Consider the following 25,341-nt stretch of genomic DNA (forward strand, 5'->3'; position numbering starts at 1 on the left):
CTCTAGAAAAGCTGTAAACAACATTGTACTCCCCTGTACAAACTGCCTGTCAAAGTCAAAGCTGCTTGTTCTCATCCCGGTAATTACCTCCTCAGTTTAGACTTAATGCAAGTCAAAATTTTACTTTGTCATAATATAATAAATAAAAGACATTAGGTAATTAGTAGTGCTGGTATATTTCTAAAATACTAAACAGACAAACAATAAACTGTGAACTTAATCACAGGAGTTCTTATACAGTTTCAAGACAGGAAAATTAGAGCTCTCAGCTACAGTCATTTTAATAATCACATTGGATCTGCATTATTTATTAGTTATTACATGCTCAAGTGATTCAAGGTTGTACAATGCCTAAAATCATTCCAAAGCAAGCATACCTTTTGTCTTTTTAATTCTGACTGGATTACACAATGCATATATTTGTATTTAGTTAAATTGCTAAGTTTATTTCACATGTTCCATGAAAGAGACATCAGCCATCCTCTTGATTTCCAAGCAAAATAGCTTTCTTTATGCAATCCCCTGTGAGGGAGTAATTTGCTAGCTCTTTCTGATATAAAAGCTATGCAGACCTTCAGCCAGATTCTCAATGCTTTTGGTTCCCTAGCAAATCTCTGATACCCTCAGAATTCTCTTGGAAGACTTTGGAATTCTGGGAAGAGAAGTGGCTTGGAGAGACACAAAAGACAGCAAGAATCTCAATTTCTATCAGTAGCTTTCAAATTCCGAATGCTTTCCTTTTTTTTTTTTTTTCTTTTTGCTGTCTGGTTGTTCACCTTTCGTACGGAGACATTCTTGACAGTACGCTTTCCCTTCCTACCCCACCCCTGCTTTAATTCCTAAATGTTTTCTGGATTTTGTGAAAAGCATGCAGCTTAAGGAATTTTAGTTGATTCGCCTTCAATGTTTTTTTTCCTTTCTTTCTTTTTCTTGAAGGAGGGGAGTTTACAGGATTGACTAAAACCAGCTGAGAACCAAGAAGCAACCCTTTTCAGATAGAGAACCCATCTGTTTAGTCTTGGAGCTTGTGTGATTTTTAGGGCAATTCTCTGTTGTAGAGTATGAAGAAAGAAAGTTCTTAAGTATCAGTTTTTTGTTTGCATCAACCAAAGAAGTGTAGAAATAAAGGATTGGTTACTTTAATTTGCTGCTAAATGAAAAGTAGGTTTGGCTTTATTCATGTCACCGTAAAAACTAAATAATAAAGTCTTCACACCAAGCGTGAATTTTTTTTTTGCCAGCAAAAGTTAAAACATCAAAGAAACCTCTTTCGAATACTAACAAATTTACTTACAAACACCTATATTTATTATTTCATAAATAGGCGCAACAGGTTCCATAAAAAAAGATTAAATACAGACACAGTATGAAGAAACAATAATACAGAGCCATATGTAAAGGTTATAATTTAGCTGTTTCCAATCTGTTTCTGCATCTAATAAAATACCAGGTAAGCATTTGGCAGTTTTATACATAAAAGGACTTAAATGACATTTACTAACCATTACACAAAAAGTGATACAAAAAAGCAATTTTTCTGCAGTACAAAATAAATGTGTTTGCGCTTCCCTTAACACCAGTTTCTTTTTGTCTGGTCAATGAGACAAAGCCAATTCTGTTTTTAAATTAAAATCATTTGGGAATATGTTTTTTTTTTCAAATATTTTGAAAATATAGAACTATTAGTCCGTTGTTTTAAAAATGAAGTAAAAATATGAATGTTTGCCAATTTAACCCCTATTGTGAAATCAATAAACTGGAATGAGCCAGTTTCAAATTACAATTTAGCTACAAAAACATTCACATTTTATACTCTAGGAGAGTGTGACATAGATGCTATTTACAAACTTGCTATGATTGCTACATCAAGCCATTTAAAAAGTCTTTAGTAGTTTCATATAAACACCCATTATGAAAACCAATGGAAAATCCAGGACTTTTATCCGAGACATCTACAGTCGCTAAGGCAGTTACTATAGCGGAGCACTTCACAGCAAAAAACCAACATAAAATCTGAATGGTCCAAATTTCCTTCAGGGAAGAAGAAAAACAATGTCCATAAGGGATTAAAAATAATAAAGAAGCATGACTATTTCTTCCAGAGTGGCTGACCCACAAGCTCAAATGGTCCTAACTGCTTAGCAACTTGTATTTTCTAATAAAATGGAGAACTGCCTTGGCTGTACAAAGCAATCCACGGTGAAAAGACTTCCCTGAATTCCTCAGTGGAAAGAAGAGGTGTTCAGACTTTCAGGTAAGGTACAGTGCTTTGTCCCTCTGCATGCCCCTGTGTGAAGAGAGAACAAACAGTGCCTGGTTAGGAGACTAGGGCTACAGGTGACCGCGGGGGGGCGGGGAGGGGACGAGGACACTAGCTTGAGGGGTGGAGTGGTGCCCTGGGAAAGGGCCCAGGTACATCGAACAGGGATCTAAAGGCATTTGTTTATTCCTGGAACAACTAGAACTGCTTAAAAATTTCTGGGTTGCTGTCTGCTGCTTTCCAGAACACGGAACCGTTCCAGATGATCTTTTAGAAAGCAAGGAGAAAAGACGGGACCCGTTCCATCTCCTAGGGAGCCGGGCACGCCGAGCATGCTATGAGAGCTGTCCACCACCAGGTGGCGATGACCCGCCGCTTACCCACTACTGCAGTAGTCGTTATTCCAGTCCACCGGCTGCGCGGGAGGGTTTCTGCACCCAGAACGCACATACTCCATTGCTTGGGTTACCACTTGTGCAGCTGTGGATGTAGGATTGATTATAGTCTGATAGTCGGGTTGAAGAGTAAATCCCTGAAAGGGAAAGCAAATCCACAAATAAGGATCAAAGTGCCTTTTTAGGAAGAAAAGCCCCTAAATATTTATCCGTTGTTTGCAAACACACTCCTGCCTTCTCGCTTGTATCTTTGCAAGGGTAAACGTATCCTGAGGGCCCAGAAAACTTAAAACAAAGGTAGAGAACACGTGCCCACGTCCCTATTCTTCTTACCTTTCCTTCAATGAACCATGTGTGCGAAAACCTTTAATTATAAACTCTTGAGCAGATAAACTGAATTGAGAAACAGCTTAAAATATGGAGAAGCCAACTCAATCAGAACAAAGGGAAAAGGGCCTAACCCCTCAGTTTATGTTTTCTATCAAACCTAAGGATACATTAATAGTTAATCCCCAGAATATGCAACAGAATCTTTTTTGAAGGATTCAGGCAGCAGGTGGCTGAGTGTTTTATTAGACTACACCTATTCACATATTGTTCTCGAAACCCGTTTTCTTCATTCAATCACAAAGGGACCATCTGCTTCTTTTATTTGTACTTCTTCCTCAGCTAAAAAATTTCAACCAAAGCTTTTTAACAGTTGTTGGACTAATATAAGGAAAGAGATTCAAAGCAACTTGCCACCGGAAAACACAGAGAAAGAAAAGTGTAAGACAGAGCAAATATTTTTTAATTGAAAAGTCTATTAACTGGCAAATAATCAGACTTCAGGAAGATTCCTCTAATACACTGGTATGGTGAAGTGTTGACTTTTAATCCTTGCAAAGCTATTAAAAATTCAAGGACAGAATCTCTGAAGTATATAGCTATAACTGGTAAACAAAAAGCATTATACACTAAGATTTATTTTTAGCTTATTTGGTGAATTCAAGAGCAGCATAAGCAAGCTTTGCTGGAAATGACCAAAAAAAGCAACTTAATTAATCTCGTGGTTGTCTCTTTCTGCTGAGGATTTCATACATGGTTTTTAACCACAGAAAAATCAAGAATTTAAAAATGAACCATTCCCTATTTACTTGCAGGGAGCTTTGGAAGGCATAACACTGAGTTTTTACTGTTTTTCCTTGTGTTTTTGTTTTAACTCAGCTGAATGATCAGAGGATTGATTTTTAAACTAAGGATATTTCCTTAGACTTTGATTCATGTTTCAGTGTCCCTTGGGTAAACACTCAAAGCTACCTATTTTCAAATGTCCTCAATTCTCCATTTTGGCTTTAAGATATTAAATTATTTTCCATTCCAGTGATAAAGACTGCAAGCCAATGTCCACACTAACTCCCACCAAAACTGTGGATGAAAGACAAACCTTTGGATGATTACAAACACATCACTGAAAAGTAGATAATTCAGTCAGCCTGGCTATTTGATCTCACACAGACTAAAAGGAAAAGAATATTTCCTCATTTTACAACTGGTTTGTGGAAAATAAGTATGTTTGTGTAGACAACACCTGCAGCTCAAGCTATAAACATTTTCCAAAAGAGCAAAGTGAAAAATAAGAGGTATGACTGGACGCTTGGCTTTCCAGTCCTTCCCAGGCTGATTTCCTTTCTTTGTCGGGACTGTACTATAGGTCTGTCACACAAGGAATCCCACTGGCTTCAATGAAATGTATTCATTCCATTATGGTCTTATAATATTATCTTTTTTTTTTCCGTAAGTACGTTCATACCCAGTGCTGAGCCCAATGCAAGGCTCGAACTCATGACCCTGAGATCAAGAGCCCAGCCGAGACCAAGAGTTGGCTGCTCAACTGACCGAGCCCTCCTATAATACTGTCTTTATGGGGCTTATCATGCAGCTTGCTTTACTTCTTTCCTTAGTGTCTAGGGTGATACTGTGCAAACAGCGGGACAAAGCTCCTAGACAGAGGAGTTGACTTCCATTTTCGTCCCTGTCACAAGGGCTCTGACCATGGGCACTGGAGACCAGAGAGTGTTTGCATTGCTTACTGTACATTCTCAGGGCCTAGCCTGTAATAGTGGCTCAATAAATCATCTCTTCCAGTGAATAAAGTTTAGCACGGACTCCTGTTGGGAAGGCTAGGGGTGTGTAAATGTGTAAATGCCGGGGCTTTCCTATCATTCTAATGTAAAGTTCTTCATACTGGGTTTTTGCACAATGGACAAAACATAACCTAAAAGTCAACAAGTGTCAAAAAAAAAAAAGAGTGGTTGGAAATATCTTTAGTTTAGTTAGTTGAAGGCATGACAACATACGAGAGAGCAAAAACCAAACAAAACCAAGCCAGCTCCCTTCCACCCAACCTTATAGAACCAACAGCAGAAAAACCACCATTGTTTTTTCCCATCCAAAGAGAATGGTTCCTCAAGGTCGGGTGAGAGACTATCAGGAGAACACTAACCTTTGAGCTACTGGTTTAAGATTAAATGGGTAACTTCAGTGTATAAAACCAGAATGATGTGTCATCGACAACGTCCAAAGATTTAAAATTCAGCTAACCTCACTGCCTAACTTTAAGATCAGTAACATCCCAGCAACAAAGGATCAGGAAAAATATAAGTAAAGCCTGAAGTAACACTATTTTACTTGCTCTGGATTCGGAAAAGACAATATCCTTCTAACACTAGTAAAGAGGTGCTGAGATGGAATCTAGAGCTAAGTACATTTTGATTATTGATGTAAATATGAAACAACAATGGTGATACACATTTTTGGAACTTGTTTGCTTAGCGGTCTAATTAAACAAGGCTGAATATTTTGCATTTTAATGCTCAAGAGAAAAATCACCAACTGTTTTGTAGCATGCCTGGAATTTTAAATTTCATTTTCTGGTGCCAGATTGAAATAAAAATAGAAAACGTGATAAAGATTGATTTGATGTCAGAAGGGACATTTGCTCTTTAATTAGATTTCAGTAGCCCTAGCAGTTTTGTTGTGCCACATAGCAAGTCCTAAAAAGCCTGTAGCACAACCAAACAGTGATCCTCATATCCACACTTTACTGGGAACTAATTTCATTTCCTGCCTGTCTGGAGAGGTATTTTCAACAGGCATCAATGTTTTTGTCTTCACAACTGATTTATTCATCAATCTCAATGTGATTTTTTTAAACCTTTAAATTACACCCAAATCCTAAAGCAGCTGTTTATTACACGAGGAAATTGAAAATCTGTCTATGTGATATCATACAAAGATTTTTTCTTAAGGTTATAAAGGAAGTTGACAGATATTAATGGTTTTTTTTCTCGTGACCTCATTCGCCAATATAGTGAGCAGAAAAAAAGGGAAGAAAACTGGACTAAAAAAAAAAAAAAGCAGCACCGTGGGTTTGGTGTATAAAATATTATTCTAGAAAAAAATGGAAGTATTATTCCTGGAGGACTATACAATCGTTTTTGTAGGATATATTCATTTTTCAGAAGGATAATAAAATAGCTAAAGTAATACTGAAATATGAGATTATTTAAAAAAATATGGTAGCCATTAACTTGCTTTCTCTTTCTCTCTTTTTCTTTTTTTCATGTTTGAGCATGTGAACATGGCCCCCACACCCAGGAAGCAAACATCTTCAGGATAAATGTCGTTTGGATGGTGTATCAGACAGTTGAATTTCACCCACAACCTGGTTCTACAGCCACGGGCTAAAGACCAACTTTCAGAACTTGAACATTGGCCCCGACAGACTGTTGTGATTTTAATAAATGGAGTGACATCATGGCTGATGGATCAATCCTGATTTTAGGATTATCAACTTGTTGGGGCTGCCAGTCCTCTTAACAGGAGGATCCCACTCCAATGACCTGCCCATGACCCTGACCTCATTCCCCATGGCTCTCTTGTAAATCACTGTACTCCCCACTGGCCTCTTTCCCAGGTCCCAGACCAGCCTCGCTCCTCCCCAAATGGGTCCTTCCTGCCTGGAGCCTCTTTTCCCTGTTTCTGACCTCAGCTGGTTTTCCCCGCCTACTCTTCCTACCTCCTTTTTTTTTTTTTAATAAGAATTTTATTTTATTTTATTTTATTTATTTGAGAGAGAGAGAGAGAGAGAGAGAAAATGAGAGAGAAAGCAGGAGTGGGGAGAGGGAGGGAGGGAAGCAGACTCTCGGCTGAGCGGCGAGCCCAATGTGGGACTCAATCCCAGGACCGTGGGATCATGACCTGAGCTGAAGGCAGACGCTTAACCGACTGAACTGCCCAGGTGCCCCCCACACCTTCTGATTCATACAGGCTGCTTCCTCTTGTCAGCCTTCACGTGTCTGTGCCAGCCCTCGATAGGGGCCTTCTTTATCCATTCCAGTTGAATGCTCTATTTCTCCACACACTCTGCAGTTTGAATTCCTGCTCAGTACCACCCCCCGCCCCGATCTTACTAATTTATCTGTTTATCTTAATACCACCATTACACCAACACTGCTCAACTCTGATCTCAGCTGCATGGGGACAGAGGCCTCATTACCTGTTCTCATTTATCATTCAATTTCCAGAGCCTAGACAGTGCCTGGCACACATTGGGGGTTTAATTAATCTTTTTTGAATAAATGCAATTAAAAAAAAACTTCCAAAGAATTGAGATTCTACAAACTAACCTAATAATTTCTTCTAGTATTTAAATATGTGTGTTAAGCATTTTTAAATTGCTCATTTGTTCATTTGTCCATTCAACAAATATTTTACTTTACCCACCATGATCCAGACGCTGTTAACAGTGATGTTAGTCACTGTAGGCTCTTAGCTATTTACTCTCCATTTGGGGTTCATGCCATTTTGTCTTCTATCATTAATGTAAATTGAAATCAGGTGCTACCATCTCAGTAAGAACACTTTTTGAGATACACTAATAGAACTGACTTAAAGATTGATGAATAACGTGTCCAGTGTAATCTGTTCTATTTTTTTCCTATTCAGTTCCAATTCTCTCTAGAAAGACAAATGTCTTGAGTTTTCACATGTGGCCTTATGTAATTCTGAAATGTTTGAAAACTCCTCAGGATCACAGCTAGCTCATCCATGGTGTCTGTAGAAGTAGAAAAAGGAACCATCTCTGAGCGGATAGCTTAGAAAACAGCGTTCTCTCTAGACAGAGCTCTAGCCCTCAACTTGGTGGAGGAACTGTGCCTTCTCTATTCTCTTGTGTGGGAGGAAACAGACCCGAGCTCGAGTATCGTGAGCAGAACACAGGCCCTCAGCCGGGCAGCACCTAGGTCGGAGTCAATCCAGCAACGCAAGGTTGTGTTCCTCCAACTATTTATTCTTTATGCAAACACTACTGGTTCGTTCACATGCAAGGATGCCCAAGAATATCCCTTTTATTATGAGTGATGCCTGATAGAAAGAGCGGAAATTTGACTCTATGAATGTCACTTGCTGGTCACCGACACCGCTGTGGATAAGGCATGATGGCAGTTGACTTTTCCCCAGTCTTCTTCCCTAATGAATCAACAGCTAGTCTGTTGAACACGTGTAAGTGAGACATCAGAGCTTTATCAATATCTTTGGCTTAGGGGGGCGCCTGGGTGGCTCAGTCGTTAAGGGTCTGCCTTCGGCTCAGGGCGTGATCCCGGCGTTCTGGGATCGAGCCCCACATCAGGCTCCTCTGCTGGGAGCCTGCTTCTTCCTCTCCCACTCCCCCTGCTTGTGTTCTCTCTCTCGCTGGCTGTCTCTCTCTGTCAAATAAATAAATAAAATCTTTAAAAAAAAATATCTTTGGCTTAGGGACCAGGGAAGACTTAGGTAAACAGACTTCTGTTCATTTGCTTTCTATAATCATTTTAATCTTAGAACTAACTAGGATGTAAAGACCCTCCAAATTCTTGGGAGACACAGGTTTTCTAATACAAAACTGGTAATAGTCTGTAAGAATGATTAGGTGTGAGAGGCAGCAGGCCTAGCATTTAAGAATCCAGGCTCTGATTTCTGAACAGAACTGGGCTTTGAATTCCAGCACCAACCGTATGGGCATATGACTTAACTCTGCCAAGCTTGAGTTTCCTTGCTTGTAAAATGAAGATAATGCTAGTTCCCGCGCTATACATTTTCTGAAATTAATCACAAAGTAGAGTAATACATTGAGGTTTGCTATTGTCAGCTCTCAGGAATCTTGTCTACAATTATAATAGTAAAAATAAATCTGGGGGCAGCACTTGGGTGGCTCAGCTGGTTAAGTGACTAACTCTTGATTTAGGCTCAGGTCACGATCTCATGAATTGCAAGATCAAGCCCCACGACCTCTTTGCTCAGGGAAGAGTATGCTTGAGATTCCCCCTCTTCCTCTGCCTCTCCCCCCAACCCCCTGCTCATGCTCTCTCTCTCTCTCTTTCAAAATAAATAAATAAAATTAAAAAATAAATTTGGGGGTAGTATATTTGATTGTTTTTTCTGCCTCCTCTCCATGCCACCATGGTCCAACTATAGACTCAAATTCCACAGAGAGCTAGTTATCAACTCAATAGGAAGCCTGTGTTTGCATATTTAATTATAGCTCTGGGAACAAAAGAGTAATTGGATTATAAAAGTGATAGATGAATTTGACACAATTTGTAGTTTTTAGCTTGATTTATATTTTTGAAACAAGTTTTCAGGATTCTTGACTGCTTTATGTTTAGTTTCATTTATACCATTTGCTCTTCATTTGAAAAATTTAAAATATCACCAAATCCTAAAGGAAAACTTGACTTCAAAGGAAAGTTAAGCTAAGTTTGCACACAAACTGTTTTAATAATTGGGGAGTGGGCCGAGAGGCTTCCAAACTTCCTGTGTTTTCCGATTTGTGCAGAAGCTATATATCCATTTTTAAACAAAACTCCAGTTAACATTTTCATTTCTTAGTACTTTACAGGTTGTACCAAATTGGTATTTCTGAATATCAAAAAATAATGGGTCTGATTTCATTTTGTGGCATGTTTCGGCCCAAAAGGCATACCAATCAAGGCTTTCCAAACTTTTTTTTTTTTATGTAGAACCCTCAGTCCCAAAGAGGTCTTTAGCAGGAATTGGCATCTCAACATTACAAATGTGCTTTACTCAAGGAGCAGAAAACAAGGAGGGTAATTAGAAATGTGATTTCTAGAAATGTGGCAAGAGGCCAGCGAGGGATTAGGAAAAGAAGCCGCGGTCCATTGTTGTGATTGTATAATGCTGACCCAACTCACCACCTGTAAATTATTTTTCAGAAAGCAGATGTTTGTTGACTATCTTCCATTTTCTGTCCATTATATAGAACAGAACACACATGCCCCCCCCTTTGCCGGATGGAGAGACCCCTTTCCCCATCATCCCCCCTCCCTGGCCCTGCCCCGCCCCCTGCACTTCGGAATCAGAGTCCAGAGTGCAAGCACTTACCTGCTGCATGGGAGGTGAGTGTAAGGCAGACTGGACCTGCATGGGGAGCTGGTTCCCAAGGGGCTGCTGCATGGCGAGTGGCGGGTGCTGCTGCATGTTGAGATGCTGGTGAAGAGGTGGACTGATCTGGAGGGGAGGAGGGGGGGACACGGCCATGTTTGCTATAGAGACAGTCACTGGCATTTGGTTATTCGGCTTGGGGGCTATGCTCCTGGGGAGACTGGGATGCATGGCAGTCAGGTGAGCATTCATTCCTGGTTGTTGGTGGTAGTGGGAACTTAGGTACAGAGCTGAGTGTGCCTGGCTGGGCCCATGGAACACTGACGGCTTTGAGTTGATCAGCTGAGGCGGTTGAGATGTCTTCACCTCAACAGGTTCACTGTAGCTCTGTTGAGGAAACAGACAGGGGCAGAGGTCAGAGACAGACACACGGGGTGTTGATTTCTATCAGCAAGATGCTCAGGGAGCGTGCTCGGAATCAACACCTGTTACTCCTCTTGACTCTTGCCTAAGAACTCCTCCACCTTTACTTGTAATGTGACTTATGCAAGACTGAACTTAATCTGCTTTTGTGAAACCTTAAACAATCTCCAATGACATTTTCTTTTTCTTTGCCTCAATGTAAGCTGTAAGTTGGTGACTTTTCTCATCGTGCACACTACGAACAAAATGGGGGTGGGGGGAGATGGATGTCATCAGTGCCCTGATAGGAAATACAAGTACGGCTCACTTTGAGAGTAATTCAGTTCTGGACTTCTTCTATTGATTGTACGTTTCAGTTTTTATGTTTCCTTTTTATAGTCTTAAGGAGCCTTGGCCTACATATTTGCATAAAGAAAACAAAGTGTGTTGATGGAAATGAATATGGGAAAAGAAGTTCTAAAATACCTTTCTGAAGTCATATAAAACCACATTAATATAGCTTCTAAGTAACCATGGAACTCATCTTGATTTTTTTAAAGAAGTTGGTGATGAATTGTCCCTCATAATGAACTGGATAAAAATAATCTTAGAAATTTTTGACTCCATCATAAATTAATATAATTTTGCCCTAATTTTTTTATACCTTCATAAGGCCATTTCCTAATAATCTTTTCATTGACTTAAAAACCAGACCTAGCAGTGGGAGCTGAAAAGAACCAAGAATTAACCCTGAAGTGTTTCTTCCGGGGCAAAAACCTACCTCTTACTTTTGCTAAGAGGAGGAGGCTGATAAAACAAATGTGGAGAAGTGAAACCAGCTGGGGAAGGAACATGCTACCATGTCCTTCTGGAGAAAAAAGTTGCTTTGTCAAAACCATGCCTTGAGGATGCAAATATCCTTATTCTGCAACCTTGATATCACACTTATTCCGTTTTTGAGTCAAATGAGCTCCTGTTACTGTCAGTGTGGCAAGGTCTTTTCTGAAATCCTCCCGGGACACACAGCACCATCATTGGACCAGCACATTAGGGACACTGGTCGTCACACAAGATGACCCAAAACACAACGTGGGAACTTCATTTCACAAGTCAGCCTATAACACTGCTAGCAATGCAACTCATTTTTCCCTGTTACTATAGGAAACTGAAATGAAAACCACAACGAGGACCATGGTGTGTCTATGTGTGGACTCAAGCAAGGTAGGCTGGGGTAAACGAACAACCAGCCCCACATTCTCTTTCCAAAGAAAGGACACAACTGACATCTTGGTGAAAATATGACAGACCATGGAAATCTGGGGTCCTGGGAGGCTCTGAATTCTCTAGGTCGAGTGTACAGTAAGGTGTACCTAGAGAATTCAAGCCCCTCCGAAGAATCCTCTCCTTATAATATTTATCTCTGTGTCCATATTGATGGTGCCTTATGAAATAGGAACCAACATTCAGACTCCCCGTCTCCTGTATTAATATTAAAAGTATCAGAAATTGTTCACACACATTTTCAAGGGATGGCTTTAGAAGAAAGAAGCTTGGTGAAATGCAGGACTTAAAAGGTGCCTTCAATTTAAAAAAAAAGAAACTTCAGTAGATTTTTTTTGTTTTTGCTTCTACTTTTAAATTCTTTTTGTTGATGTGCAGAGTAGTGAACAATTCCAGGAAAAGGTCAAATGGCTTAATTCAGGCTGTGTAAACAGTGCCTCGTTCTACATCAGAATAGCATGTACTGCAGTGATATGCCTCAGAAATCGTGCCATATATGCCAAGAAGATTATGTGTTTATTGTGTGTCTGTGTAGTGAAGTCATGCAGGAAAGCGGTTTCATTGTGTTTTCCGCCTCTTCCTTAGCCTGATGCAGAAGGGCTAATTTCATACTTAGTCACATACTGCATCAACTCCCTACAGGAACAGAACTATTACACATGATAGATATCTATAAAATTTAATACATGTGAGTGCATCTTTATTTCTTGCTTTATAGATGTTTTTAATTTAAATAGAAGAAAAATCACTCCCATCGCCCATACTATCAAAGCTCTGAAATATGCGGATGGGAAAATGTTTTCATTTTGATTTCTCTAGCCAATAATCACCTCATCATCAAGTAACACGGTAGCTATAGAGTATAGACCGGTAGCCTGAACGTGTGTGCGCGTAAACAAAATGCGTGTAGGTGCGTATGACATATTGCTCGGACATAATCATACAATCGTCCCGGAAATGACAGCCATGTAATTAACATATTTGTCCAATTGAACAACTTTCGAGAAATAGACTTAGGCTACCTGTAGAATAGAAATGCCTAATCCTGGTGAGTCCAGATGCTTGGCCAGCAGCAGGGCCGGCTCTGGGGGCAGTCTTGGCAAGCCTTTCTAGGGACAACACCCACTTCACCCCCTGACACACTCAGTTCCAAACTATATTGGGTGGGGAGGGATTTGTGAGAAAAATAAATGTCTTATAAAAAACAAGGTTCCAGGATGAAATGTGTAGGGAAACAAGCCAGTGCCTTCTCGGAGCCTTCATTATGCTAATGTGTGTTGTGAATCTCTGAGAGCACCACAGAAACCTTCTCTCAATGGGTCATTTCATGAGAATCGTCTTCAACGGAAAACACTGGTTCAGAAGAACTAATAAATTACACATATATATTTAAAATGGCAAATAGAACTACACTTCAATTTAAATAGTCATTTCTTGCCTGAAATAAGCTAATTTTTGTTGTCTCTCAATGCATACTTAAATTACACAATCCAGGTGTAATATTACACTAATCTATAGTTTCATGTTTCCTGGAAAACTATCTGCATAGTGAATTTCATATTCTAGGCCAAGGACAGTGACACAATTTCTTGAAGGAATTAGGAAGCTGGTAGCTTCCCAAGAACAGCCTAGAAGAGCTAAGGCGTGTACATGGTAATGGTTTTCTTCAATGGTGACATCAAAATAAATAATGAAACCAAATTCTCCTGAATTCCACCTTTTGAATAATAATAGCAGTGGGAGAGATGATAGAAACATCTTTTCATAGGTACGTAAAAATAGATTCCAACCTAATTTGAGATACTTTTTGCCGGCCTTGTGAAGACTGTTTTCTCATGGTGATTACACAAAACATTTTGTCTATCAAGCTATTTTTTTGTCATTTATCTTCTCCACACTAAGGCATGTAAAGATCGGTAATGCTAAACCTATTTTGAAATAGTGCTAACTTTTAATCCCTAGAAGGGTTATCAGCAAACAAATTAAATAGATTTCCAAAAATGATGAGTTAGACAACACTTGAGATATAGTTTTTAATATGGAGGGAGGAAGACTTTTAGGAAGTTACATGTTTTCCCTTTACTTCCGAAATTGTTGAATGTGACAAAATGGATAACATGTCCAGTGTCTAGCCATGTGCCTATGCATGAAAGTCACACCAATAGAGGCTCTCTCCCTGTCATCTCTCTTTATGACAACGTTCTGCATCATCAAGGAAAGGATCTCTGTTATGGTAGGAAGTTGAATCTCTGTGTCACATGCATCTGGCACAGTGACAGGACATAGAGAACAGGTTTGTTGAATGACTGAATGACTGTTCTTGAACAAGACTCCATGCTGTCACTGTTGTCCTTGCTGAGACTCCTGACAAGATACGCCATTCCTCTTCCCAAGCGGTGAGGAAAGATCTGAACTCTTTGAAAACCCACAGAATATCAGATTGGTCTTTTCCACTCTCTTCTTTGCTGTCAGCATCAACCATACCTTTCCAGAAGTGATGAGAAATTATAACCCTCTGTCCTTTGGTTAGGTACCCTGCCCTTTACTCCCCACTGGATCTGGGGTGGATGGCAGGCTGCAAGGAAGATTACTGTGTTCCACCTGTATTTTGAGAATTTGCATCTTTATGTAAAGGTCCACTCATTGAGATGGTGAAAAACCCTGCTGCTAGTTCACTTCTGATTAATTCTTAATCAGACTAATACAACACACTGTCTATTAATTACAGAGCTATTTTATTGCTTTGGAAGATAGGTAGAATAAGTTCATTTTCCATAGCAAAGTGCCATGAATTCATAATCTGATTAAATAGGAATATGAAGAAATCATAAATTTAATCTACTCTGTCACTTTCTTCTAATTAAACTGTGAAAGCAAGGCTACAATTTTGCAAATCAATGAGATTGTTTATGAAGATCTCTGTACCTGCCATTCATAAATTAAAACTGTTTTCTCATACAAACTAAGTAATTTAAATTTGCTTCTATTTTCAAATACACTAACCACTTTTCTTTAGTGGTGTGTGCTTTGGGTAGGTCACCTGGCAAATGGGATTTTACCACTGTATACACAACTGAAAATCTACCCCTGAATCTGACATTTTCATGGGAGGAATGTGTTTTTGCTATTAGTTTCTGAGTGAGTTTTATTTCCTATTTGCTTTTAGACCACTGATTCTGAAAGATGTTTTCCATCAGGAAAACGAGTGTGTGTGTGTGTGTGTGTGTGTGTGTGTGTGTGTGATAGAAACCTTTTGGGTCTTCTCAATAGAATCTTCCACAAGCTACACAACTCTATAAACCTTAAGATACTTCTTATTAACCATGTTGATTATCTGAGATAGTTTCAATCCCATTTACTTTGTATAAAGCAGACAATACTGCATAGTGTATAAATGCCCCCATTCTGGGATGATAAGTGCTATAAAAATGAGGAACTGACAAAGCAATTGTTATTTAAAATAGCGAAGTATAAACACAAGACATAAAACTCAGTGGAAGCAACAATATAGGAGTTGTTGAACCAAATCAGATTAATAATCCATCTAATTTGATTCTTGTTTTCAGCACTGACCAATACTTGATGCACTGGAAATTAAACAGAAATTATACACCTACTCAATTGTGCATTGTTACTTCTGAAAGGAAAATTCTTCCTGGTCCTTGCAGGTGATTAACTTACACTCTGAAGCATGAGATTTTATTATCTTTAAATCATGATCTGGGCTTACAGAGCTGCAAATTTTATGTTAACAGTCATAAAATAATCCATCCCATTTTCAAATTCAGACCCAGTATTTGTCTCAATAGCTCTCCATGGCATGAATTCTGTAAGTTATTTCAAACAAAAGAAATCATTTCTTTTGAGTTTATTGTCCTTCAATTGAACTAAATGCTATGGTTCTTTACTATTGGTCATGGCAAGAGAGAACTTTCCTAATTTGATTCAATATTGTCCTCCACTGTACATTTTTATAAAAAGCTTCCATTGTTCCCTGTACATTTTGGCACCCCAGCTCAAGGTAGAAACAGTCTCTATTCTGATGTGTGACCTTTAAGTCACGACTCTGATTACTGTTATTTAACATAGCAGAACATATTCACTCAAGTGTTGACTCCTTCCAGGTTGGCACTTCTTTACTTTTTTAAAGATTTATTTATTTATTTTCAGGGGGGAGGGGCAGAGAGAGAATCTCCAGCAGACTCCCTGCTGAGTGCAGAGCCAGACATGGGGCTTGATCACACGACCCGACCCGAGGTGATCCCCTGAACCAAAATCAAGAGTCAGACGCTTTAACTGACTGAGCCTCCCAGGTGTCCCCCCAGGCTGGCACTTCTAAGAAGCTGTATGCATATTTCAATAATGCAGCTTTTACTTGGAATATTTGGGAATTTCCCTACTGGAATTCTCTTCAGAGCCTGTGGGATACTGTTTTACATATCCTCAGACAACTCTTTGTCTTTTGATGGTGAATTTGATTTTTGGAAACAGCTAATCGTCACTGGAAGCCAGGTCTGTGGGTTAGATCTGGGTGATGTTTGGGGAAAAGAATGAGGTGCGAAAACAATGTAACAAGATTGATTTTCTAATGTGGCTCATAAACTTTTCCTGACTGCAGTTCTAAGAGGAGTTTCAAAAATCTTTTGAATTCTGGGAGCAATAATAAAACAAGTTTGTAGCCTCCCAAAGTGACTACTTTGAATGCAACACTCATTTTGGGAATATAAATTCTGGTCTATGTGGTAAAATGAAACTAGTTTAAAATTATACATTATTATCAACATAATAATTTAGACCCACATCTAGGAATTCCTGAGTCTATGGAAAAGCTATATATCCTTAAGCTTTACTTAATAGCCCAAACCAAAATGACCTTAAACAGAGTGTTCAAGCCAGGGAGCTCTAGCCTTCATAATAGTATATATTCTTGGTCCTCGGACTATTCCTAGTCCCCCCTGACTAACGGCTCATACAGACCATTTCAATGAGGAAAGTGTGTAGATGAGTTTTTTAAACACCTAGATCATTTCTCATCTTTCTAAAAGGATGTATCCATGAAGCAAGTTTTTCTTATTTTAATGTCTTTTTAAAATTCCTTTATATCAAAGGAGCCTTGCCAATTGAAAATAGAGGCTAGTTAAATTTTCTATCACACAGAAACTCTGCGCACCTACCAACAACATGAAAAATAAAGTTGATGATAATCATAGTAATAATAGTAATAATAATGATAAATAGCTGGTATTTATTAACGGCTTCCTGTGTTTGGGATCCTGAATCATGGAGTTTATATGGTGTTTTTTATTTTATCCTCATGGAAACTCTGTAATGTAAGTCCTATTGTCTTCTCTGTTTAACAGATGAGTAAGTTGAGACTTCAAGCAGGTGAATAATCTGAATGAAGAAATGGAAGTTAGGAAGAGGGAAACCTGAAATTTGAATCCAGATCCACCTGCCCCCAGGACCTGAGGACTTTGCTGCCCCCTGAGGACTCTCTTGGTGTGATGTTGGTAGCACTTTAGATAAGACAGGGCACCTTCTCGTACTCAGGCCACAGACCATTTTTGGTGGCACTTTAAAGGCCCTTTAATAGATTTGCCTTGATGCCCTATGCCTTAGAGATCTTCTCCAATCCTTACGTATAAACCTTTGCTTCCTGCTTTTAAATTTCTCTATGGAAAGAAGTTGTGTACCCAGCCAATTCAAGAGTTTAATAATGCCCTGGTCAGATCAAATTCCTCCAGTTTGAAATGGTGTCTTATTCTGGTTCTAGAGTCAGAGAAAATGGAGCACAGGCATCACAGTCCTGGGGCCAAAGTCTGTCATGGGTTTGAACATGTCTGGATCTTCATTTGAATTTCAAATTCTCTCTTCCCAGCTACTACCTTCTGCCTTTTACCTTTCAGTGACTTTTATGACTTTTTCTTCTGAAATTTCTTCAATTTCCCCCTTTAAATGATAGAGCCCAAAGTTGAATAAATTATTCCAGGGTCCAACCAGCTTCGTATTTGCAACACTCTGTGCTCCAATTCATGTGTCCTTCGATTCCAATGTGTCTGCACAGCAGGGTTGCCTCTGCTGGCTGTTTCCGTCACTGGCTCCATGGGACCAGTTGACACGCCTGCACAGCTGGAAAAGCATGTGCTTCCCAAACACTCTGCAGGCCCCAGATTCCTCTGAGGGTCTCTGGCCAGCCCCTGATAGTGGGGGGTAAAGAGTGGGGGTGGGGCGAGATTCAGAAACCTCTAAACCTTTACCCCCCCCCCCCAATTAAGTCAGGGTAGCTTTACTTTTAGCTGTCTTATACGTAAGAGTTGGTATACATTTCTTGGGGAATAACTACAGTTTTATTGTAGTTCTAGAGATATAAATATTTGACAATCACTCAGGATAGAAAAAAGCTTTTGAACAAGATGGCAAAGAGTTTGAGTCCTGTCTCCACTGCCAGCCTCTCATTTCTGTGGGCGAATCACTTAATCTTTCTGCTTAGAGACCATCTAGAAAATGGGCTAAATCTTATTTTGTAGGGTTGTTATGATGAGTAGGGATACATGGAAAATGCCATGCACTGTGTGTGACATGCAAGCTACTCGATAGCAAGATACCATTTGTATTTGTTATTATTGGAAACAGTTCAGTATCTTGCTGAGAATCTGTCAGTGTTGTCATTTTGAAGCATGAAGGTCAGAATAAATTTATTTACTATGACTGAGTGTTTTTATTTTTGGTAGACATCAATTTTATTCAGACCTGGAGTCCCGTTAATTAATATGCTGGCTTCGATGGTATAGAGTACATTGAAGTGGGCACATCACTAATGGAGAGGAGCATTGCGAATCCAATGACTCAGTTTCATAGGTGGAGCCCATGTTCACTGGCTGCTTCTATTTTTGATTAGATTCTGTAAGAAGCCGCTAATTTTAGAATAGAGACTTCAAGCTTTTCAAGGGCCATGACACGTTTTACTTTGATCTGTATTCGTCTTTGTGCTCTCAGCACCTGGACTTGTGCCTGACACGGAGCAGGTGTTGTGCAGGCTTGGGCGGGAGGGAGAGCATGACCCGGAGTGGAAGCCTCAAGAAGTTGCAGACTTGACATGGCGGCAGATAGCAAGGGGAGAGCTGTTGGTCTAGGAAGCAAAGCCCATAGTTCCCTTGACAACAATGACCTTCGAAGTGAGAATGCCCATGCTCTCCCCAGACTTGTGGGGCAGTAGGTGTTTTAAGGAAGGAGGTCAAGCACACTGTTAGGACCCAGGAGCAGCAAGGCCCAGCACAGGGATGGAGGATGGTGTAGGTCAACTCCAGGCTTTGGGCATTTGTTACTTCTGTGGTATTTTTCCTCTTTAGTGGGATGTTTATAATCAAGCTTGCTTTGAAGGGTTAGGTGTGGGGATTGAGGTAATTCATTCACATAAAGTGGTCTTTTAAAAATATAAATCCATGGGGCACCTGGGTGGCTCAGTTGTTAAGCGTCTGCCTTCGGCTCAGGGCATGATCCCAGAGTCCTGGGATCAAGCCCCACATCAGGCTCCTCTGCTGGGAGCCTGCTTCTTCCTCTCCCACTCCCCCTGCCTGTGCTCCCTCTCTCACTGGCTGTCTCTCTCTCTGTCAAATAAATAAATACAATCTTTAAAATATACATATATAAATCCAGGGTGCCTGGGTGGCTCAGTTGGTTGAGCGTTCGACTCTTGGTTTCTGCTCAGCTCGTGGTCTCAGGGTCGTGAGATCAAGTCCCTCATCAGGCTCTGTGCTCAGCGTGGGGTTTGCTTGTTCCTCTCCCTCCCCCTCTGCCCCTTCCTCCGCTTTCTCTCTCTCTAAAATAAATAAAATCTAAAAAATAAAATAAAATAAAAATTTAAATCCAATTATCCATCCTCTACTGAAACCTATTCAGTGGCTTCTCAGTGCCCTCTGCACTGAGAATAAAATCCAGCTCCTATCAATGTCCTGCAGGGTCTTGGTGGTTTGGCCCTTGACCATCTTCCCAGCTTCACCTCAAACCACGCTCCCTCTCTTTACTCAGCTCCAGCCACGCTGACCTCTGACTTCGAGGAGACATTTCTGTCTCTGGAGGCTTTGCACTTGCTGACTGTGGCCTGGTCACCTCTCCCTGGCTCCCTCCGGGTCTTGCAAGCTGCTTGTCTTCCTTTGGCTCTCAGCTCTGAGGTCACCTCTTCAAAGAGGAGTTTTGTAGACAACCCTATTAGATCCCTTCTTTTATTTCCTTCCGAATGCTTAGATTCTCAAAGATCTTGGTCATTTATTAGTTTATGTTTTCACTATTGGTCTCCCCAATAAAAGGGAAAGCCTCTTAAATTCTGGGGGCATATCTGCCTATTCTTCACCGTGTCCTCTGAGTCCGGCAGTGCTCAGCACAGAGCACATGCTCAGGGAAATTTGCTAAATGAATACATGAATGAGTGAATGGGGGAAACAGAGCTTGGCTTGTGCACTGTGGTTACCTAGAATTGGATCTATTATTATCATGGCACATTTTATGATCGTACCTTTAGATCTTTCAGAATAGGGAAATAATTTACAATATACGAAAAACCTACAACATTGAAAAAGTGTATGTGTGAATACGAATGGCTATTATTTTCCTTGTCACTATTTAAAATGGAAAAGAAATGGATTTTTTACATAAGTATCCGTGTACAATGGGAAGGTAGGTTGGTAAATGTTCTGTACATGCCTGCAAGGTTATACAGCAAATATCCACTTGCATACAACATCAGAGGGCCATTTTTCCAACCTGAAGAGAGTATTTGTAATTTTCCCTCAATTTGTGTACACACAATAGATAGTTGTACATAAATAGACATTCAACAGTTCCAGCAAAATTCCTACTGCCAAAGAGGAAAAAAAATCAGAGTAAGCTGTAAAAAAAGTGCTTGGTTTTTTAAATGTAGAAATGGCAATTCGCAGCATTTATATAAATTGCCGTATACTGAGGGTTGCAACTCTGAGAATGAACAGTAGGAAAAGTTGCAGTGAAGAGCAAATCTGAGGACACTTGTTTCAAAAGTAAAGGCTTAGTCAGTATTATAACTTTCTGGCAATCTGCATAACATTAACCACAGTGCTTTGTATTGGGATTGAGACTTTATATATTGATTTTCTCTTATAGAAAATGTTCTGAATAGACTTCTATTTAAAATGACCAAAAAGAGGGGCGCCTGGGTGGCACAGCGGTTAAGCGTCTGCCTTCGGCTCAGGGCGTGATCCCAGCGTTACGGGATCGAGCCCCACATCAGGCTCCTCTGCTATGAGCCTGCTTCTTCCTCTCCCACTCCCCCTGCTTGTGTTCCCTCTCTCGCTGGCTGGCTCTATCTCAGTCAAATAAATAAATAAAATCTTAAAAAAAAATAAAATGACCAAAAAGAAACTTATCTTAGATGAAATAAGGAGAACACATTTTTTTAAAAAAATTCCCCTTACATTTGGGGCATATTAATCTAAATAACATCAACATGGCTTTTTAACTCAATGGCTGCATGGATCTAATAATTTGTAGCTCTTTTTTTGTTGTTAAAATTTCACATACATTCGGTGAATTCTGTAAATATACAGAAATGGGAGATGGTATCAAACAGAAAATAAAAATATTTTCCAAAGGAGTGAGATAAATTAGAAAGTGAGATCTGTAGTGAGATAGTACCGGAGAGCTGGAAATTTAAAGGTTAAATATTAAATAGTGTTTCCCCATCATGTCATACCTTAGAAGTGGAACATAAAGTTGCATTTGATCAATAGTGAAATGGGATTTCTCATGCATTTGTATTTTGCATTCTCTTTTGTTTTCTGCAACAATATCTTCAGTGTATATTTTCACTGATAGAAAACTCATTTATAGAATTACTTTAGAGCTGTTGGAAGGGGAATAGACATTTGTGGATGAAAGAGGAAACAGTTTTCATAGGTGAATGGAATGAAGTCCAGAGCCTGAAGCCACTCTGAGCCAAGTAATAGTCAAATTTGGACTTGATAGGACATCCTGTCATGTACTTATAGATTCAGACCTGTCTCTCTGAGCTCACCTCCCTGAGCGATCTATATAGGGAACTGTATCTTGAATAATCTGAGACCAACGAGAGTCAACCCTTGAGTATTTATCACAGAAAGGACTAGTGTTTAAGATATTCTCAAGCATAAAGTATTTTTAAGTGGTGTTTTCATTTCAAATGAAATGCCCTGATTTTGGGGGGGTGCGGAAGACAGGCTTACATCTTCATGCTGCTGTAATGAGGCTTGAATTTCAGTCAGTTGGCTTCTCCTCAGTGAAAGGACAACGGGATGAGGCATAAGGCAGGGAGCAATTTAAGGGAGAATATGGAGAAATAGATGGTTGGCTCAGGATTAAGAATGTGCTGTGACTAACCCACAAAACCAATCATCTACTGGTGGACAATATTTCACAGAAAAGGAGCCAGACGATGCCACTCTGGACTTTAGGTATGAACAAATATTGCCATAATGTACAGCTTTGTTTAGGATTTACTTTTTCTTTTTCAACAAAGAAGATAGTACAGAAATGCTAAAGTGATCTTTCATGCTTTTAAATGACCATCGTAGGCTCCCATAAGATGGCCGCACTCCATCCCAGGACCGCACAGTTGCACGTTACCTTGGAGACAAGGCTGGCTCTGTATGCTGCTAGCTGCTTCAGGTACTCCTTCTTTGCAGCCTCGGTTTTCTTTTTATAGACCTATAATAACAACAAAGAATCTTAAATTAGAAAGTGCATCTGCTTTTGTTTCCAGAGAAGTACAATGCAGAATGATAATTGCGCACGCATGCGCGCACGACCACACACACACACACACACACACACACGCATAATATCATATAATAATATATATATCCCCAAAGATTATGTTTTCTTACTGAAACAGATTTCTAAGAGGTATGGCAATGGACTAGATAAGAAGATTAACAATAGTAAAATTTTCCATTTACATTAAGCATATGAAAGGATTTATCTGGGTTACTTTGAGAGTGGAGGTAGTTGGCTTAGAAAGATACTATTGATGAAGGTTCCCAGGGAAACCACGAGCGGGTAAAGAAGCCATTCATATTTATATAATGGGCAGATAATTCTACAGTGCATTAAAATCTTGGTGTATATGGTCCATGCTAAATATAAAAACAAGGACGGAATTCAAAGATGACCAATTACGTTCGAAAAGTAAATCAAAGGGAACAGTTACAAAGTTTGTGGGTTCATCACTATTTTAACCTTTTAAGCCTTGAAGTTCCATTTTCAAAGACTCAGGAATCCGCTATGGCGGTCAAAGACACATTTGGGGAGTGGAATGGGGACGCTGAGTGGCCGAGGACTGCATGCGCGCCATGCCGTGTAGCTTGCTCTGGTCATGCCCTTTCCAACGAAGACATTGGATGACATGGATCTGTGGACACCTCATTGTGAAGAGGTACAAATGTTCTGAAATGAATTTCATTTTACAGAAGCTTTTCATCTTTCAGAGGGAATCATTTTGAAAATAAAAGTAAAATCATCCTAAATGGAGCAAAAGTACTGAAAAATGACTTGCTGGTATGCTAAAGGTCACATCGCTAAGTTAAACAGAAAGGAGTCATTAGAGTCGAAAATGAAAGATTAGCAAAGTGAACACACATGGTTGTCGGCTGCCATTAAGTTGATTCTTTCAAGGCTTTCGAGTCTGTTTTTGGCAATCTTTTGAAATCAGCCCTAAAGAATAAAATATTTTTCACCATTTACTGTGTAAATGGAAATGTATTTTCATCAATAGAACTATTTTAAATTCCCCACATCTTGAATTTTATAGCAGGGAATGAGGCTTGGCTAATATTTTGCAATGCTGAGCTCAAAAACAGACACAGATCAGTATTGAAAAGTGGCTTTAGAATTAGTCAGAGTAGTTAAATATAAATTATGTCTAAAGACCAAATATCTGCCCAAGTCGGCAGCAGAGGTCAATTTATGGTTTCTAATGCCAAAGGTGGTTTACTGAGCCCAGTCTCCAACTGCTGAAATTCAAGATGTGAGAGAGATTATTTACTCATGAATATATTAATTAAAGCAGAACATTTCACTTAAGGTAAACAAATGACTAACCTTGTCAACAAAATTATAAAAGACCCTATGAAATGAATGTGCTAATTGTTTTCCTATTGGGAGGTCTTGAGCTTAGACGTCTATATTTTGGTAAAATAAAAGCCGGTCACCATAAGACAATTAAGAATTCATACAATACTAGCATGTAACCAGCGGGTCATTTTTACTAAATATAAAACCAAAGAAACTTAAAAGAAGTTTGTTAGTAAAAAAGCCAGTAAGTTCCTTGGTTCGAGTACAGGCATATTCTGAATTCACTGAGCTTATTATTAGAAGTCAAATTCAGATTTTTTTTTTTTTTTGGAAAGGCACACGTGAAAACAAGTAAATGCCAGCCTACAACAAATGCCTTTGAAGAGTATGATCTGTGTGTATAGCATATGCCTTGGTTCAGCCACAGTCAGAAACACAGAGCTCTCCTGCTTTTTATTGATTTATTTTTTTTCTTGAGAGACAGATTTCTGTTTCTAGTTTTCCCTTCCACTTCTTCTACAAGACATGATTTATAATTAATGATCTCAAGTTAACAATGTTTACATTCACTTTTAATACCTTAAAACTGTTTGTGAGAGGGTTTTCTCCCCACACAGAGAGAGATGATAGTCAGGAGTTTGCAGCAAATATTTAGTAAATATATCTTCGATGGTAATACACATTTGTGTACTCAAAACATTTCTAACATGTTTTTATTAATACACTACTCCAAGTGACCCCCAGTTGGCTAAAGAGGGTTCACTTAACTTCCAAAGGCAAATATAATAGACTTTGGTCTATGGCGTTGACCAAAGTATCGTTTTCTAAGTAGCCCTAGGTAAGATGGTGTCGTCAGATGAATGGATTAGAGCACCTGCCATCTCTCTTGCATTTGGTTTCCACTGAAACAGCAACAGTGTTACTACGGTGCTGTGCCTTTGCTGGGTTCCCAGGAGTTAACATCACACAAAGTGTTAACTTTCCTGAAATTTGTTGTTTAACAACCACTGGAGAAAGGTGGCCAACTCAATATGTTTCAGGCTGGATATGTGCCCCCTGGTTTCACTCTGGGATCGATGTTGTTACAGGATACCTGACTAGCATTCAGAGTGCCCTGTTTTCTAGAAATGGCTCCCTATTGCCTATTGATGACTGGCTATGTGGGATCATCACAAAAGTGCCTACATACCACTTTAGAAAAGAGTAAACTCATCATGTCATATTACGTGGATTGATGGGTTCTCTCCTTCCTGCATAGCTACAGATGATTCAGAAGGAAGATTCAAAGGGTGGTCATTTCAGGAGGTATATTTCTGTAATTGCGGTTAAAGGGGAGTAGCCCAGAGTGAAATTAAAATCTGAGGTGGTTTCCCTAATGGTAATTTAGAACCTTCACCTTTGACAACTACGTAATGGCTCCAGTATCATATACCCTGTATGTCTTTCTCATGCTACCTTCTAAGAGTGCACACGGATGATTTTCTGAATTCTGTAGTTGATGGG

The 25,341-nt window shown here is 39.5% G+C and overlaps 1 protein-coding gene across 6 annotated transcripts in view; it reads right to left on the reverse strand.

Annotated features, from left to right (window-relative positions):
- Positions 1-1,115: 1,115 nt before the first annotated feature.
- Positions 1,116-25,341, reverse strand: part of TOX (thymocyte selection associated high mobility group box) — a 293,124-nt gene continuing 268,898 nt past the window's right edge. For all 6 annotated transcript variants that reach the window (XM_034668097.1, XM_002915712.4, XM_034668099.1 and 3 more), the window contains 4 exons: positions 22,393-22,473; positions 10,078-10,464; positions 2,641-2,792; positions 1,116-2,287 (listed from right to left, as the gene is read on the reverse strand). In XM_034668097.1, coding sequence (XP_034523988.1) covers positions 2,251-2,287; positions 2,641-2,792; positions 10,078-10,464; positions 22,393-22,473 — 657 coding nt within the window. In that variant the 3' untranslated portion in view covers positions 1,116-2,250. The remainder of the gene's footprint in view (positions 2,288-2,640; positions 2,793-10,077; positions 10,465-22,392; positions 22,474-25,341) is intronic.

The sequence above is a fragment of the Ailuropoda melanoleuca genome, chromosome 9, assembly GCF_002007445.2.
Source record: "Ailuropoda melanoleuca isolate Jingjing chromosome 9, ASM200744v2, whole genome shotgun sequence".
In the NCBI taxonomy this organism is placed as follows: domain Eukaryota; kingdom Metazoa; phylum Chordata; class Mammalia; order Carnivora; family Ursidae; genus Ailuropoda; species Ailuropoda melanoleuca.